General features: G+C 43.5%; 1 protein-coding gene across 4 annotated transcripts in view; it reads right to left on the reverse strand.

Moving 5' to 3' along the window:
* Atp8a1 (ATPase phospholipid transporting 8A1) overlaps positions 1-19,211 on the reverse strand; it is a 215,914-nt gene that overhangs the window by 13,599 nt on the left and 183,104 nt on the right. For 3 of the 4 annotated variants that reach the window (XM_021654950.2, XM_021654952.2, XM_021654951.2), the window contains 3 exons: positions 17,907-17,963; positions 17,064-17,171; positions 446-534 (listed from right to left, as the gene is read on the reverse strand). In XM_021654950.2, coding sequence (XP_021510625.1) covers positions 446-534; positions 17,064-17,171; positions 17,907-17,963 — 254 coding nt within the window. Of the gene's footprint in view, positions 1-445; positions 535-3,719; positions 4,122-17,063; positions 17,172-17,906; positions 17,964-19,211 lie in introns of those variants that run through there. The other variant, XM_060380711.1, reaches the window with a different exon arrangement.

Below are 19,211 nucleotides of genomic sequence, written 5' to 3' on the forward strand. Positions count from 1 at the left end.
TCTATCTATCTATCTATCTATCTATCTATCTATCTATGCTTGGATGCCAGAAGAGGGCTTCAGATCATGTTACAGATGGTTGTGAGCCACCATGTGGTTGCTGGGAATTGAACTCAGTACCTCTGGAAAAGGAGCCAGTGTTCCTAACCACTGAGCCATCTCTCCAGCCCCATGTGATTTTTAAAAAGAACATATTTTTGGGTGTTATCTTCTCCACTCCAACAAATGCTATCTCTTTGATGTTACCTGAAAGTACCTGCTTTATTTCTCATATGGCTTCTTAAACTAATTTTGTTTTTTCGTTCTTGATTCATGCCTTTCTTCTTTAATATTGATAAACAGTACTGGTTCCTATTTTGTAAATTTTCTGTGTTTGAGAACTACAGAAACTGAGGGGTGATAGCACGTATATTTTTGTGTATTTGGCCAAAAGTCACATACTCACACTTTGTATAGCACATCCAGAAGCAAGGAGGCCACGGGAATGGAAAGCAAGCCCACCCAGAAGACTCCAGAGCTGAAGAGCATGGCTGCCTGTGGACATCACGACAAACAGCTTACACTTCCACAGAGCCGAGAGGCACAACGGTCATGCTCAGTCTCTTAACGCAATTTAAGTAAGGTAGCTTAAATATCATCTTCTAAGAGGAAAGACAATATTCTCAACTCAAACTCGTAAGACGTTTGGAATATTTATCATGCCATTCTTTTACATGCTGTCTTCCTCTCCAGTAGCTGATAGAGAAGTCTTAAACACGCATCAGGTACTTTCACATATATACATATGGATTTAAAAAAATTATTATTATTATTTTTTTGCTCAATGACATGAGGCATAAATTTTGATCTTTTCTAACAGGGCGTCATTATCAATCTTTCTGAGGAAATAAAATACACTCTGGGTTTAAGTGAAATCAAATGGCATATAAAATAATCATTATCTAGAAACAAAATTTAACAATTTCTGGCACATGAAAATTGACTGTATACTCATCACACTGCAGGCCATTAAAAATCATCCAGATACGTTATGACTATGACGCAATCAAATTAAGATGTCTATGAAAGTAACAACTTGATTATTTTGGGCAACTGAATACACTTAATCATGGTTTAATGATTTATATACATTTTACCAGTGCACATCTATTATTGTTAATATCTAGTATGTGAAACTCAAATAAAGGTATACAAAAATTAACTTTAATTATTCCATTGTATTAAATCTTAAATTGAGTATCAGAGCCTGTCAGACTATGAACAAAAATAGTTCTATGATTTAAAAAAAGTAATAAATTCTATTAGTTGCTTTTGGTTAAAATAAAATATCATTCTTATGGAGTTAGATTACACAGTTCTGTACAATAAAAGATTTATTTTGATTTCACTTCTTTGAGTTGAATTGTTTCTCAAGGGCAAGCCTGCAGTACCCATTTAGTCTGTTCGTACACTATAATAATTATAATACAAACTTGTCCACTGACACCTGCACACTTACATCCTGCTACAAATCACACAGGAAGGGTTTTCTGTTTGTTTGTTGTTTGTTTTTAGACTTGAATTCAGGAATTGGTTCAGGAATAAAAAAGGATCTAGCCCTTAATTCTAGGTGCAGCTACAATAATGAACAGTTTTAGTCAATCAATCCTCACCATAGAGGAAGATAATTAATTTTAAATTATGAGTTGGATCCCCTATTAATTTGGACTCTCTGAGGGAACCGGGAACTGCTCCCATTTTTTCTTACATGAACACAGGTCACTGAAATAGTCTGCCACTCAAGGATGCTAAGTTCTTTTTTTTTTTTTTTTTTTTTTTTTTTAAACACAGGGCTGGACATCTCTGCGAATTTAAAACAAGAACATGCCATCCTTTAAAAAACAAAAACTCAGAAAATAAAATCTGCCTCACGGGTCCTGAAGGACAGCATCCATGTTCTAGACACCAACAAGTAAAAAACACCCCCATAAAAGTCACTTTATTTAATAAGCAAAACAGGATCTGGGACATGTTTGCTGACATCCTCAATAGTGAAAACCAACAGTAAGTATGTAATAGGAAATGGCTGTCAACCCACTGGCCTTTGTTTCCATTCAAGGACGCCTTCTAGTAAGGTAACAGCTGTTAGACAACAAGAAGCTAAACTAAACAAAAACCCTTGCATATCTTTTTCTTCCTGGGGAAAAGGGTAAGATGAGATGCTCAGTCATATGAGGGAAAACGTGTCTCCCTGGCTTACTTTTTAATGTATTTTAATGTTGAGGGCAAAAGAAGAAAGACTTGTTCTTGCCTTTGGCCACCGTGTATTAACCTCCAGTTAAGCGTCTCCGCCGACAAGAAGAACTTGGATCCAGCAGGCTGCTAATTCTGACCGTTGTCATGCTAATGGCGGGAGCAACTACAGGCCACTATTCAGCTACTGGCCTTTGGCTTTACAAATGAACAACATGAATTGAAGGGGGAAAAAAAAAACTTTTTCTGAGTCATATCTGAAAGCCTGTCAGATTTTTTTCCCCCTCTTGCAGCGTTAATCCAAACCTAAAAGATTTAAAGCCGGGGTTCCCATTTAAGACAGAGAGTCTCTTTGTATTTTTTTTTTTTTTTTTGGATGAAGAGGAGTGGAAAAAAAAATGAAATCCCACAGAGGTATTTCCTTCCTTTCTGTACAAGAAAGCTCCCCTCCCTCTGTGGAAGCCAGTTTGTCTCTAACTTTTCACATCTCCCTACTCACAGGCAGGTCAGCTGGGAAAAGGCAAGGCGAGCGCAGACAATGGTGCTTGCGGGAGCGGCTGTTAGGGGTTGGTCTGGGGCTCCTTCTGAGAGCAGTTTGCAAATAGTCCTGGACGTGGGAGATTGGGGGGCAGTGACAAGTGTCCCTTGTCCTCTTCCAGGTCTTGTGAAACCGAATGGAATCTGCCACAAAAGCGGCTCCCAGAGGGGCTTGGGAAGGGGGTCTGCGCACACGGGGCCCTGTGGTTGGTACGCTGCAGGCCTGCTTGTGCCCTGCCTGGGAAACAAGTAACTGCTTGTTTCTGAAGAGGCCACAGGCTCCAGGTGGGACCCCTAGGGCTTCAAAATAAACCAGGACTAACTCTAACGGAACATCTGATCCAGACAGGGGAAGCGCTCGCTCGCATTTTTACGTAGACTTGCAGAAGATTATTTGAGGATTATTGTGCAAGCGGCCCAGGGGAGACGCAGGACCCAAACCAGTTAAAGCCTTGTTCTCAGAACGCCAGGAGGTCAGGGGTGTCACCAGCACTTCCACACTAGACGGCCGCTCTTCACAATCACCTTGCCCAAGTTCAGTCTTACAGAACAGAGAGCTCAATTCTGCTGCCTGCCGGGAAAGCTTCGTCTGCACAGTTCTTGACCGGCTCTGACTTTGCCACTAGGAAGGTTGGGAAGGTGCACCGACTGGTCCTTGACATACAGATGGTTCTCCAAAGAAAAGCGCTTTTGAGAACAAAGCACTGGCCAGGACAAGTCTGATGCTACACAGCCTTTGACTTGGCCTGTCAGTGCCGATGGCAGCCACCATAATGCCATGGTGGCCTCCTTCCTTCCTCTCTTTCTTTGTTCTTTTGTCTCATTCCTTTTTTTTTGTAAGCAAAAATAATATAAACCCAAAGGAGTTAAAAGTTAATGTTAGCGACAATTTAATAATAATAATAATAATAATAATAATAATAATAATAATGATAAAAACCCCGAAAAATAGGCCTGGGGACTATTCCTCAGTGAACAGAACGCTCATGTGCCACGTGGGAGGCCCGGGGTTCAATCCACAGCATTCCAACAAAAGAGAAACAAAACCCAAGAAGTGATATTGTCTAGATAAAGCTTCACACAAGGGTTTCTATATTTAAAAATAGCGAGGGTAAAACAATCTCCAGAAAGAACAGGTTCACAGAAACTCAGGACTTCCACATGTTCAGGGCAAATGACTGAAAAGGTAAAGCATGAAAAGGTAAAGAGAATGTGTCTCAAATGCATCATTCTGTGCTAACATCTGATCATAAAGAGAATGCACTCATCTTCCTATGTAGATCACTGGAGACAGGCAAGACCAGGGTTCCCATTCTCAAAAGTTGGAGCAGGCTACCAATGAGAGCCATTCTCTGCAGTTATAAAAAACAAATGCGCTAAATTAAATCAAATAAAAAAATAGCACCATCACAGTTGTCGGCTGTAGAGAGCCTTGGTACAACAGACACTTGTAATGCATTCTCCTGGAATGCATTAGCCTTTGGGAAAGAGAATGGCGGCAGAAACACTCACTCCCGTTAACTTGATAATTCAGTTTCTGTATTACGTGTCAAATTCCACCCTGATTCTTTGTACGGATTACATCTGAATATGGATTTGTATGAATATGCCCTGCGATCACCAGGCCTACAAGGCCCCAGGGACCCAGGTGTGGTGAAGTGACCACAGCCTCTCAGAGACAAGTGCCTGGCAGCTTAAGCAAGGTGTGGAAAAGGAAAGAGCCCACTGAACGATCTGTTTTTAAGCAGTGCCATGCCCGAACTCGGAGTGCTTTCCCAAGGTTATGGAGCACAGACAGTCTCTATGAATAGCAACAGTTAACAGGACAACCTGTATCGGGCTGAGCAGATTCGTGTCCCTGTGAGGCATTATGATTTAAGTCCTTCAAGATCTTGCCCACAGAATGCAGTGAACAGAAAACTAATTGTTTGGAAGTCTTCAGTAGAGAGAAAGGCTAAGCATGACTATTGAACCTTTAGGAACATCTTGACATTGTTGTGGTTCATGGGTGTCACAGCTAGCTAGGGTATTGGCTACTTCCTTCCCTTGGCAGAGAACCTTCTCATATTAGGAAAGTTAGTCCCCAGGGAGGAGGCTTTCAGGTCAGAGACATCTCGGACCCCCTGTGTCCAAAGCACATGGAATCATCAGCAATATGGACTCACCTTCAACATGTGGGAGGAGACCAACATTGATAGCCTCTGATGTTTTGGTAGCCTCTTATACAACTTCATTTAAACTACACACACACACACACACACACACACACACTCATTCTCTTTCCCTCTTTCTTACTGTAGGAGGCACGAAGGTCCTTGTGCTCATAGGAAGTGAGAGACCAAAAGATTAAAAATCAGCAGCTATTAATATCTAAGGCCTGAACTAGCTGGGTGGAGAAGTCCAGGAATGCCCTGAGGGGAAGGACCACCTTACTGCATTCTTTCCCCACCCACTAGAGATACAGTGGCTAGGAAACTGGCCCATCCTGCTAGGGAGGGACACCAGGTCATTAATGGTTTGGGGACATTCCTATAGCCAATCAATTCAAAATGTAGCATTTTGACCAATAGATGCTTGCCAGGCAGAAACTGCCCCTGCCTTGGGCATGCTGGGAGGGACCAGAATCTTTAAATCACCCAACCAACCTGAGCACGGGCGCTTGTGGGTCCAAGCTGCAGCTTGTAATTTACAATAAAAAAGGGCCTCATGTATTTACAGTGGAGTCTGTTTATTCCTGGTCTTGGGGTTCGTGAACTGGGCAGAACATAAGTACTAGGGAACCTGGAATATTAACCACAAAAGGTTGTTCCTTCAAAGAGATGCGTAAACCTATTATCCAACCAGAAGGCTGGGAGCTGATGTGGTTAATAGCCTGGTGACCTCTGTGCTACCTGTGTGTCCAGAGAGCACACTGGATCCCCCCCCCCCCGTCCCCCCGACCCTTACAGTAAGCTTGTTTTATTCTGGTCAATACAGAGAGCCCATCTTTATGGAAGGTGTCACACGTACTTTACAGTTTTGATGTAGTCACGTCTGATCTTTATACTTGACTTACTTTGTGCTTTGTTGTACAAAACGGCATAGAGTTCATTATCACCAGGAAAGTTTTCACCAAAATTGTGCTGTGCTTAAATATGCCCCAGTTTGAACTAACACAGGCTACTTTGTCCTGCTGAACGGAGGAACAGGCTGTGCCTTCCTGGGATCGGTACTCTACTGGCCGTGGTGGTCCCAGAGACCCCTACACCTGGCGGCTGGTGCCGGTTGGGATGTACGGAGCTCACAGCCCTACGAGTTCCACAGCACGGAGCACCCCGCAGCTTGCTCTCCCGTATATTCATGCTTGCTTATTTTTGTCCCCCAACCTGTAGACGAAAAGCTTTGGGGCAAACACTTTCTTTCCAGAGCCGTAATCCCACACCCAAGTAGAATGGTGCTTTTCCGTACATCTGTTAAATAAATAAGCTGCTCAAAGTTCAGCATACAGACGACAGAGAGCAAATCGGCGACACTAATATTCATGGTGTCTACGGGGCGCTGCCTGTTCCTCTACCCGTTTTTTGGTGCTCGTTCAATGATTCTAAGCTACTTAAGTTATCAAGAAGTTTTCACTAAGAATTTTTCTAAAGCAAAAACCATCAATTTTTACTGTTATAAGAGACACTTAAGATAAAAATAATCATTATTTTAACACTTTGGTTGGGTCTTTTTGGTCTTTTTTCACATCAAGGGAAACTTTCTTATGCTGGACTGCCATCTCAGAAAAAGATGTATTTTTCTTTTTTTGTTAAAAAATGGACTTATGTGAATAATCTGAAAAAAAAAAGGATTTATTTTTTATTACTTTTATTTATGTGTATGTGTGCCTATGTAAGTGTATGCCATGTGCCTATAGAGGCAGGAAGAGGACATCGGCTCTCCTGAAGCTGGAGTGACAGATGTTTGTGAACTGTGTGGATACTGGGAATCAAGCCTAGGTTCTTTAGAGGAACAGCTAGTGCGCTGTCAGCCCCCAACTTGTGACTTAAAAAAAATTGCTTTAAATGTATTCATTCAGAATTTCATCACACAGACACACACACACACACACACACACACACACACACACACACACACACTTCCTGCCCTGTTGACATGGTGAGTGGAACCTTCTGTCTTTCTTATATCTTTGTAGACTTAGGGTTTTTGTTTTGTTTTGTTTTTTTGCAGAGAGGGAACATGTTAGAGAGAAGCCTGTTCTATTTCTTAGAATTTGGTTCTAAAACAGCTGATCCAGGCCCAAAAAGTTAACTGTGCTTTCTGGCTAAGCTTAACTTTCCACACTCAGGGGGATTTGTAGCGTGAGGAGCAAAGTCAAACCCTCAGATCCCATCTCTCTTTCTAAGAGGTATGATGTGAGCTTACTTTTTCCTTTCTCCTCCTTCCCAAGTGTCTGCCTAACTCCTCAGGAAGCATTATCCCCATGAAATAATCATTAAAACCACCACAACAAACAACCCCAAACTGTTTCAGCAGCTGGCTCTAAAGTGCAGGTATTTCGTATGTCTTTTCATAGGAAGCTTCTTGGTTTGTCTCCCTATATGGCTTCTCCCTTTTCTGCCTGCACTAGCGGTTGCATATTTCTTTGGAAAAATTATGCCGTGTGTGGCCATCTTCCAATTTCAATCTGTCCCACCCAACCTCAGTCACCCACAGGGTCTTTCTGCTAGAGATTCCTTTTCCCAGTCAGTCAACCTCAGTGGCTGGAAGGATCTGGTTCATCAAACCTCAGACACAAAACTATTCTTTGCTACCTTGGAAGCATCAACAACCTTAACATCCGGATTAACTTTTTTTTTTTAATAGTATATCATAAATTTTGTACACACTGAATGCTAACGTGTCTGCCTCAGATACTGCTCCACCCCTTTCTCCCCCCAGTCAGCAGCTATCAGACACTGAAGAGCTCTGCTCTGGAACCTGCAGACACTCGGAGTAGGTACCTTTGTGGGGACAACCTGCGAAACGCCAGGGTGGTTTGTGAGTCTCTGAGGGTGGCACTCAGTGGGGTGCCTGCTGCTTTGCACCTTAACCACAAGTTAAAGTTCCAAGCAGCCGTGAACCTCCACTTAGAGACGTGAAATTCACGAGGACTCTGCTGACCTGGGGAGTCTGGCTGAGACCTCCTCTGTGAGAAAAATCTAAAGACAGGAAAAAAAAAAAATTCCTGCTCTGTGATTTGGCACCTACCGCCAAGAAACGCCTCCTGATGCTTCTTCATTTCAGCTGGGATGAAGGCTCTCAAATCCGCGATCATATTACAGGACATATAAAAACAGGTTTTCCATGACTTAGGAACTGCTAACATCTATTTCTCACTTCCTCTGATCCAAATCTGTTTTCTGCGGCTTCTGGTACTCTCTGGATTACGGTATAACCCACTGGCAGAGCCACCTGTTGTGGCTTCAAGAGGCAGTGCTAATGACATTTAAATAACTTCCCTGATCTGGCTTATTCTTAACTGCCCAGCTTGAGGGTCACCAGGTCTCTCTGCCTTAATAATGCAGAGCCCTGTGTTTGCTGAGGTGTTCTCTCTCTGGAGACCTCTTTTCTCTCCTTGTCCTGGGGAGTGTGTGAAGGTGACAGTGGAGCTCAGCAACCTACATCAACAGCAGGGGCCAAGCGCCCCCTCTTCTGCTCATACTATCAGCGGCTTTTCTTTCATGGGATTTTCTGTCCATGGAAAATACCTGTTTGTGAACTTTGGATCTACTGATAGCCAGTGTAGGACCTGGCACACAGGCACTCCATAAATCCTGGAGGAGCTAAGCTGAATCGGGCTCTTGTGTAAGAAGAATTATTACTTTCTCCATAAAAATAGGCAGGGCAGAACATCCAGAAAATAAAGAGAAGGGTGTTTTGGATAAACCCCAACATGTTTGCAATTATTTCCAGCAGCTCTTGATGACTCAGAGGGGGGGGAAGCTTTCGCTGCTAGGGTAACCACAGCAAACAAACAGACAGACAGACGGACAGACAAAGATCTTAGAAAATATGCAAAGTGGACACCAGCACACGGCATCCCCACTTCTCTTCTGCAGACAATTCTAGAGGCGGTGATGGGCTGGAAAGGGGTTGAGATTCCCCCTTATCCCCTAGAAGCTGTGCAAGAAGCTTAGCTCCACTGTCTCATAGAGTAAGCAATGTGAAGGAGGCCCTGGCTGGGACTGGATCGATCAGAAATTAATTTTATCCAAACAGTAAAGCCTGGCTGGACAGCCATGCATCCTATAAGCGCCATGAAAGAACAGCCTCCCTAAACGGCGGAGAGAACGCTAGGGACTGTGTGGCTCCCACACATGCCATCTTCTAGGACTGCAGTTCCCAGAATAGTAAAAATAATTAGGAACAGAGTTGTTGTTTTATTTTGATTTTCCTTATTGTGCTATTAAAAAACAAAACAAAACATAGAAACAACATGAAATGAGAATGGAGCCAGTTACAGAGTATTTCTATCATGAGAAATGTGGATTAAACCTGTTACGTAATGGGTGAGCTGTGTAAGAAAGTGTGTATCACCTCAGTGCTCAATATTCTCACTCTCTAAACCGAAAGACCTGAGGCCAGAGACACCTGCTCTTCCTTCATCCCGAGATGTGCTTTTTCATACAGCAGGCACCTAAGTTTCAGCCTAACTGTCCCGGCTTCAAGAACATCTTGAGTATCCATTCCATCCTGTCCCGTCACCCTGCTCTGTAAAATGTCCACCACTAACTCATCGCTTAGGGAACTAACTGACACATTAAGCACCCCCTTCCCCCTCTTACAGAAGAAAAGACTGCAGAGAAAACTGCTCTTGAGAACACCTAAAGCTCGGTCTCATGCCCCACTCTGCCCCCTCTCAGTTATCTGGTAGACCATATCTGGCTCACAGCTATGACACTTCTGCGTCATCAGCAGGGAGACCACCTATGGGCCGCTCTGTTCTCTGCTTCCAAGGACGGAGCCTGCAGCGAGTTAGACGCTCGCTCTGCGCTTGAGGAAGAGATGCCGTGGTTATGAATAGCAACGCCAGAGTGGCGACCCCCCAGTTGTCTCACTTACTGCCTGGGACACGGGGACTCTGATCGATGGCATGTTTTACTGGATGTGTTGGCTAATGATCCTTGTGTTGGCTAGTGTCCTTGGATCATTGATGAACTTCTGATGGGGTTCAGGCTAGTGGTTCCCTCCAGGCTACTTGGTTTAACACAGTAACCTCAGATAAAAACCCTGCCTCTCCTCAGGAACCTTACCCTTACATCCAATAAGTTATTAAACTGCTGTCCAGTAATTAAGAGCTGATAGGTGGATAAGGACTATTTTAAGCAGGAAATTCCTCATGTGTAGTGTGATTTATGATGTTGGAAATAGGCAACAGCACAGTTTAGGAAAATCTTATCAGTGTTGCAGTTCATGAATGTCTTTCTGAAGGGGTGACACCAAAGGGCCCAACAAAAATTTTTACTGTTTTTCATACAGACTTTACAAACCTCAATCAAGAGATCTGAAATTCTGTAAAACACATGCTCTTTCCTTAACTTCAATTTCCTTCAGTAGTTTTATAGATCCCTGAGGCCAGGGAGAGCAGAAACAGATGGCGCTGGGGGCGGGGGCCACTTTACAGTGTGTGTCTGCAAAGTCATAATAAATTTAAAAGTTTTTTTGTTTGTTTTACAACCTAGCTTCTGGTATTAATCCCGATGTGAAATGACCCTTGATAGAGTTTGAGATAGCGGCTTTCCTATTTTTTTTTCTTTAAATCTGGTTTACCATTCATTTGATAAAACATTTTCTTCTGGAAATTCCAAAAAAATACCCAGTGCCATCATCTAGACAAGTCTGAAAAGCAGGCTGGTCTATGTTTATATGACACAGTACTTTTCCCCAGGGCCTGCCTTACCCCATAAACTGTTGTGCTGGTGTGAAAAAAACACAAGCCAGGTCTGAAAAAAAAAAAAAAAAGTCACCTTCTTAAATCACAACCACATTTGGGAGAGGAGAGGAAAACAGTAACATATTTAAAGTTGCAGCCAAGCTTGTCGCTCTGTTTTTTTTCTTTATTTTTGAAAAATTCCCCAGCTTCTTTGGGTCTGTGGATTGTAGCATGGTTATCCCGTACTATATGCCTAATATCCATTTATAAATGAGTACATACCATGTGTGTCCTTCTGGGTCTGGGCTACCTCACTCAAGATGATCTTTTCTAAGTGAAGAGGGGGAAGAGGGAGAAGGGTGGAAAGGTGGTGCTGGGAGGAGTGGAAGGAGGGTGCTGTGACCCAGATGGAAAGTGAATAAATGAATAAATTTAATAAAATTATAAAACATTTTTTAAATGTCTAACTTCATTGGCTATACTTTCCCCCACCAATGTCATTACTCTTTTTAAAAATGGTATTTTGTAGTTTTGTTAATCACTATCGTTTGACCATTATTATGGGCAGGGATGCAGAATGACTGCGTTAGAGACACAACGTAAAACTGTAAAGGAATGTTTTCACATGGGAACACCCTACCCACCGACTAAGAACCACCAACTAGGAGTCAGTGAAGGATGAGCTATGCTCTCACATGTAGGCATGATTCCTCTTGCAAGCCCGCAGGAAAAGGAGCTACGTGTGCCTGCATAAAATAACCCTCTAAACATGGACAACAGCAGCCAAGGACAGCTTCAGGCACACACTGCTGGCCTCTTCACCAAGGATGCAGACATAAATACAAATGTTTTGATCTATGACGCTGGCGCTAAATGAGGGTTAAGCCTCTCCAGTTGATAAGGCTGAGAGACAAGCCTTCATGGAGCATGGAGGGAAGTCCAGACGTTTGAAGGCATGGTGCTTATGGTAGCAGCAAGTGGCTGGGTTCCAAGTGCAGCTCCGATTCTTAGGACCCCAGGAGATGAATGGAGTACTCTGATTGTGAGGTGTATGCTAGGACCCATCTCAGCGTGTTGTTGTGTCTCCCAACTGAGTGTACCGGTAAGGGTTGCTAAGAGTATAAGGGTATGTGGGGCCCTGCTAGATCAGTGACAACCATGCGTTGTCTTAACCATATGACATAGCATTTCATAGTTTTTTTCTTTAAAAAATGAGATTATTAGTTATTATTAAAAGCTAATTTGTTATTAAAATAGGTCAGTGGCTAGGATGTGAAGGTAGGATTTCTTGTGTGTGTGTGTGTGTGTGTATGTAGTTATGTACATGTGCCTATGTGTGTAGATGTGAGATATAATTTGGGTGAGAGACAACTAACCTTAGGTATTATTTCTTGGGCATTGTTCATCTTGTTTGTTTTTTTTTTTAAGACAGGATTTCTCTTTGGCCCGGAGCTCATTAAGTAGGTTAGTCTGACTGGCTAATGAGCCCCTGTGATCTGCTTGTTTTTGTCTTTCCAATGTTGGGTTTATAAGCATAAGATTACATCATCTCACACCTGGCTTTAAAAAACAAACAAACAAACAAACAAACAAAAAAAACAACCAACCAATCAACCAACCAATCAACCAACCAAAAAACCTTTGGGATCAGGGATTGAACTCTGGTACTAATGCTTGTTTGGTGGTACTTCACTGACTGCCATTTCTCCTGCCGTGGTGAAGGTGAAGGCAGGACTTTTATAGATGGGCCGAATAGAGGTGGATGCTAAAACTGTGTGACTAGAATTCTAGGTGCTTTTAAAGAGATGAGAACAGTTTCATACTTGGTTAACTTAGGGGACTGATTAGGGCTCTGGGTAAGCTATGAAATAACAGAACCAGTGAGTGCAGGAAGATGGCTGCAAGAGGAAAAGAAGGAGCTCCCATCTGGGTGTAGGAACAGCAATGGGCACCAGAGAGAAGGTATAAAACTCCTCCACATGTTAGAGGAAACCAGTGGGACTGCAAAATAAAGTTTGGAATTGCATTCCCCGGGTCACTAGCTGGCCACTGGCTATTTCTCTGCTTACGATAATATGACTCTGACTAACCTAAGTCATGCCTGCCCTGAAATGCGCCACCGGGAGAGCACCCTGGGTGCATAAAAGGCACTGGCTCTCTTCCTCCCACTCTGTTTTCTCTTCCACAGATGCGTCTTCAGATGGGGCTGCAAAGATGAACCAAAAGCGCAAGGTGGAGATGACTACAGAATCCAGGACCGCACGGGAGTGCCTGTATGAATTCGGGAGTGCCTGTATGAATTCGGGAGTGCCTGTATGAATTTGGAAGCTTGGGCCCATATCTGTAAGTTGTCTGACTTGTAAAATTCACACCCTTAAACTTGTAAGCTAGAGCAAGAGTCTGAGCCTTTTCAACTGGATCCACCTGAGAGGCCATAGAAACCATGGGGTGGGGGGTGGGAGGAGAGGATGCATAGAAACCAGAAGGCATCATGGAGGTGTGGGTGGATGACTCGTTGCCTCAGTGATGCTGGCGACTGGACTGGTCCCCATCACCACAGTGTGAATGGAAGCCCAGCACCCTGCTGTCCGCCTCAAATGGAAGAGTTATCCGAGCTGAAATCCACCTCTCTGCATCTTCTACCCTACTGTTTTTCTTCTGCTTGCGGAAGACACAGCAGAAGTTTAAATTAATGCGCATTTAATGTTCACCCCGGGGCCCCATGGCAACCCTGCACCGTCTAAGTGGATGAGCAAAGAAACAAAGATGACGGCAACATTTGGACTCATTGCTGTGGCCTTGCAAGGATCTCTGCAGCATCAATGCCTGGGAAAAGCACCCGTGCAGGACAGCAGATAACAGGTTTCCTCTTCTATGCAAATCCATGAGACACCCACCAGTTGGTGTCCTGACTAAGCACCTAATACTGGAAAGAAGCATTGCTGAAAGTCTCCTCTTGCCGCATCCTATGGGAGATCAGACTTAACCCCTTGGTGCCTCAAACTGGTGCCTTAAATTGTTTACTAAAACAAGTTTGTGAGGGGAACCAGGAAGTTAATGTCTAACATGTCCTTATCTTATTGAACAGCAAACACACCAGAATCAGCTCTGATACCTCCTCTCCCTCTGGTCACTCCACCTACCTGCAAATCCCACCACTTTAACCTTCAAGCTCTTGGCCTTTGACCTCTTCTCAGTACTGCTGCCCTCCCTTCCTGATCCAAGACATCCCTAGCTCTCACCTGGTTCCCTGAAATAACCATGTGTAGGTTCATGACACAATAGTCAGAGCCCTGTGCAAAAGTCAAGGTGGAGCCTGAGAACTTCTTCAAGTTCCTCCAATGGCTTTTTGTCTGACCATGAACAAAAGCCACAGGGTTCCATGGGAATTCTGGCTCCTGGTACCTTTACCTGCTTTACTTCTCTGACCATGTGCATTCCACTTGTTCATCTATTGTCTTTTCTCCTTCTATCAGAGGAGTCAGCTGCAGGAAGGTGTGGTTTCTGTCATTTCTGAACCCAGTGCCTAGAACAGTAGCTCTCACAGAAGAATCCCAGGAGAGATACATACATACACACACACACACACACACACACACACACACATATATATTAGGCTGACTGAATGACTATGCAAATATCCTTGGAAGAGTACCTGAGGGAAAGCCAGTGTTCAGCTGCACTGGGGTGACAGGTGTTATGGTGCTTCCCAGATCTTGGCTGCCTTTTGGAGTAGCTCCTCTCTTCAGCCAATGTCCCTTTAAGGCCACAAAGTACCTCAGCCTTCAAAGCCTGCCTACACCATCTTCTGTTCTATCACTTTGGAGAGTGCCTATGTGAAAGTTGTTGGCAACTGAAAACATACCTATGGATACCATTTAGTCTCGGAAGGAAGTGCTGTTGAGACGGGGAAGGATGGGATTTCAGGGCATGTAGACACTCTGAACCAGACACTGGGGATGGAGAGCTCTGACACACTGTGTCAGGAGTTCTGTGAAATAACCTCCACTCTGGGCACTGCCCGGGGTGGTGTTTCACGTGTATATTATACGGCACACGCCAAGCCAGTGCTGACTGCCGCTACCTATGGTAACGTATTGCCGTGTATGTGCCGCAATGACTTTGTTGTGAAAGCTAGGTGGATAAATAAACCGTAAGACTGTCAGCCAACTTCTGCACAACTTTAGAGCAGATATCAAACACTGGCATAGAAACGAAGTCTACACATACATGTGTATATAGTCCGTGGCCTCAATTGAAATACAGAGTTTTAGGATTTGTAAAATTTCCCACACAAGAAGAATCTCTTTCTTTCTGAAATGATTTTAGAGTTTTAATATAACCAGCAACCGTGCTGACCATGAATGTTACAAGCTAACATAACAGGGGCTCTTATTACCTCGCTGCTCAAGAAACAAACGGACACCACCGATGTTTGACAACACGAATGGCATTTCTGTCAAACCCTTAGCTGGAGATGAGGTTCATGTGAACACACACACACACACTCATGTACACACACATCAAAATACGTGACAAGCATTGAGGTACAACATAATGCTCAAGAATCAATCTTTTCCTTGGGTAAGCGAAACTGACACGCTTTGGATATACCAGGAAAGCCTACAGCTGAACTAATTCAGTCCTATTCTCAATGAAGCTCCAGCTATGTAAATACTTTATTCAAAGTTGAGGTAGTTATAAAGCAGGAAGAAACAGAAGTCCCATTAGCAGTTCCCACCGTCCATGAAGGGAACAAAAACGTGACGGAGTACTGACATTTGTTTCACTTTGAATTAAACACAGCACTGCTGTGCATCTCAAGAGACAATATTAAGTTCCGTGTTTGGGTAATACCAGGAATTCTACAGGCAGGGGCAGAATTATATTTGGTTGGCTAAAGGCCAACCATACTTTACACTTGTCCTTAGAAGTAGGTGGTCAAAAACTCAGTTCTTGTCATCAGACCCACTGGCCACAGTTGCTTAATGATCGGGGTCTCAAAACCTTATGTGGTACTCATTTTGAAGATAAAATAAACATGAAAAATAAGGTGAGTGGAGCGGACTTAATGTGCAGTGAAAGAGCTTCAGATGGAATTGACCTTTGGGGAAAAGCAGGTCCAGGCAGACATCACGACAAAGGGACACAGCAGGACTGGGGGCTCCCACACAGCATCGTCAGAGACTGGAGACCCACACTGTCACATACAGGTAAATATTTTTCTCTCCCGGAACAAAAGACTTCGGCACCAGGATGAAGAGGAGGTGCATTCGCAGCTTCCTCTCTGCTCGCTCTAAAACACATGCTGTAAATTTTCTCGGCTTCACAGCATGTGTTTCAAAAGATGCCTTCACGATTACTGGAGGGAAGAGCAGTCTTCCCGGTGCATCTGGTTTCCCTGTAATAGTACATAATGCCTCTCTCTCTTTAATAAATCTAACCACATTTTTTTTTAAAAAGTGTCTGCATTCTGTTAATTTATAAGAAGCAGGGTGCTGTCAGATCAAATTTCATGAAAATGATCTATAAACCAGACTGTCAAAAGTGAAGGGTACTCAGGCAGACTTACGGGCAGGGAATACGTGCAAACCACCAGAGAGGGTTCCTGTGAACGCGGTGAAACAACAGCCTGCAACAGGGCTCACGTTACCTTGATTTGCAAGTTACTGTGCGGTCACAGGAAATCCCGAAATGTTTTCCACATTTTCTTTTATACATTTTATGTCAAATTTCCTGCAATTGAAATCATAAACCCTCCTACTGCTGGACCCTCTTCTGAGGGAAAGGGGATCTTTTGACACTCCCCCACGAACACCTAATAACTCAATTCCTCCCAGTGTAACAAGAAACTGAAAGACAGAACTGAAAATGGAGTACGATAAGGCCAAGACGTCACGTGCCTCGGTTCCTTCAAAAAAAATGAGAGTTAAACTGATGCCATTAAATTCGCTTTTCAAGTGTATTTTCAAGTGTATTTCTAGTGATGTTTGACTTCTTTTTGGAATGAGAGACAACAGAAGGAATGACAGATTGTCCCAAAGAAGGAGCCGTACCATTTGCCTAAGACTCTTATCCTAAATGCATTTGCGGATTTATGGTCTAGTTTTTAAAGTGGCATCTTCTATATGGGTATTCGTGACAAGATTCAAGTTCACTACAGCCATATTTTATCGGTCCAGTTATGTTTATGAAAGGATAAGTCAGATTTAAGTTAAACGCTGAAGCTTAAAATACTGGGTGGAGATTTATCTCTCCCGCCTGTGGCATTTGAGGGTGGTCAAATGCTAGTTGAATTGAGACCCACAAAATGGAAAGTCATGTTGAGCACGATGAAGGCTCATTAATGGATACCCGTTTCTAAAGTTCTGCTGGGTCATGAGTCATTAGCACATATTACCTCTCCGGACATATCAGGGGCCATGGGAACGGCAGGCCACAGAGATGAGTAGATTCCAAAGAACACCACCCAGAGCGCGATGCTGCCCCAGATGGCAATGTGGCTGAACTGCAAGGAAGGAAGTTTGGGTCAAGACACAACCAGCCAAGAACACAGACACGGAAGAAACAATGTCACAGATTCTCTTCTATGTTAAATCAGAGAAATACAACTTTCTGGACTTGTGCTATAATTGTATGCATTCGCTCTATAATCTCTGTCACTATACTCTAAATTTAGTCTTTTTTTTAATCCATGGCTATTTCCCCTCTCCTTTATCTTTGCTCTGTATGTTCTTTTTCAAAGATATTAAACACACAAGAGAGCCTTATGTGTAAGTCAAGGGGTGTCAAATCTAAGTTCCTTGTTCTAATTTCTCCAGTGAGCATCAAACTGTAATTTTGTTTTCTTTACTGAATCCCTCTACTTGCAAGTGGACAGTCTACAAAAAAACAATGTGTTGAAAGCGGAACATGTTTTATAGAGACCATGCATGTGTGTCTGAGTACAGATCTCTCACTAATTTAATTGTTCTTCAGAATTATTTTCTAACCCGTTTGTATGGAACACCGGTCCTATGACCTGTCTAAGCAAACGTACAAAAGTCTGAACGCCTCTATCTTTTTGAGGCAGTAACAGTGTACAATACTGAGTTAAAGGCTAGAGAGGTCTCAGCAATAAACTTGTGTAACTCAGTGTTTTCCATTTATAATCCCTACTTCCTCTCCCTCCATGCCCAAATGCTCCACAATCAATAGCTGCAGGCTTTGTCATAAAGAGACAAACGGTTACGGATCATCTTACCCATGTCCAATACGAGGTTTCCAGCCCAGCTTTCAAACACACAGTTATCACTACAAACTGAAAACAGAAAGGGGAAATGTTACTTTGTCTCATAGGTACCATGGTCTATCAATGGACAGAGAGATTTCCATAGGGGAAACAGGTCTGAATTAAACCAGCTACGTGCTCATCAAACTCATGGATCAGGTGAGTGTCTCTCATTAGCACGTGGCAGTAACTGCCAATTACACGGCTCTTGCTGTTCTCTCCCACCCCTGCTCACCTTCATAGCCCACCAGGAAGGCCTTGGAGGATACTGCTATCGATACTCTGTACAACTCACAAATAGTGATAGAATGTGTTTATGTTAATTTGGAGTTTTGCACTTCCTTTAACTGAATCTTTTCCACTAGAAGCTCACTTCCCGGATTTTAAAGATAAATCAATCATAGCAGTGAAACAGCCAGATGCTTAGGAATCTAAGCCTTGACTCTGGAACTTCACGTCCATATAATTCTGAAAATGCAGGACAGGACAGTCGGCCACTTCTTGAGCCACAGGCCGTCTGTGCTGATTACAGGGGAGCCCTGGCTGGTGCGTGTCAACCTGACACAAGCCTAAGCCATCTGAGAGGAAAGATCCTCAACTGACAAAATGTCTCCATTAAATCGGGCTGTAGGGAAGCCTATAGGGCATTTTCTTAATAAGCAATTGCTGTGGAAAGTTGTGCGTGGGACCGCCCCTGGGCTGGTGGTCCTGGGTTCTGTAAGAAAGCAGGCTGAGCAAGCCATGAGGAGCAAGCCAGTAAACAGCACCCTCCATGGCCCTGTATCAGCTCCTGCCTCCAGGCTCCTGCCTGGTTTGAGTTCCTGCCCTGACTCCCTTCAGTGATGAACAACGATAGGTAAGAGTAAGTATAGGGAACCCTTTCTCTCCCCAAGTTGTTACTGCTCATGGTGTTTCATCACAGCCACAGAAACCCTGACTAAAACAATGGGTACTTCAGAAGTGAGGCATGCTGGACTGCTCTGCGTCTCTCGTACAGACACTGCCATGGTTAGATGAGCCTGCCCTGGAGTCACCTGACAAGCTGCTTTGGTTAGTGAATTGGACAAGTTCATTCATCAGTATATTCGGCTCATTCAAACTGAAACAGTTGAGGCTTCCCTCCAGGGAAGACTCATTGTGACTGCCAGTGTAAAAGGACTGAGAAGCACCTAGGAAGACTGGTAAACCTCACTGAGGTTGTCTGCAAGGGCATTTCCAGAAAGCTCCGTCTAAAAGAGAACTCACTCTAAATGTGGGCGGTGCCATCACATAAGGTGA

Source organism: Meriones unguiculatus, chromosome 3 (genome assembly GCF_030254825.1).
Source record: "Meriones unguiculatus strain TT.TT164.6M chromosome 3, Bangor_MerUng_6.1, whole genome shotgun sequence".
NCBI classification, from domain to species: Eukaryota; Metazoa; Chordata; class Mammalia; order Rodentia; family Muridae; genus Meriones; species Meriones unguiculatus.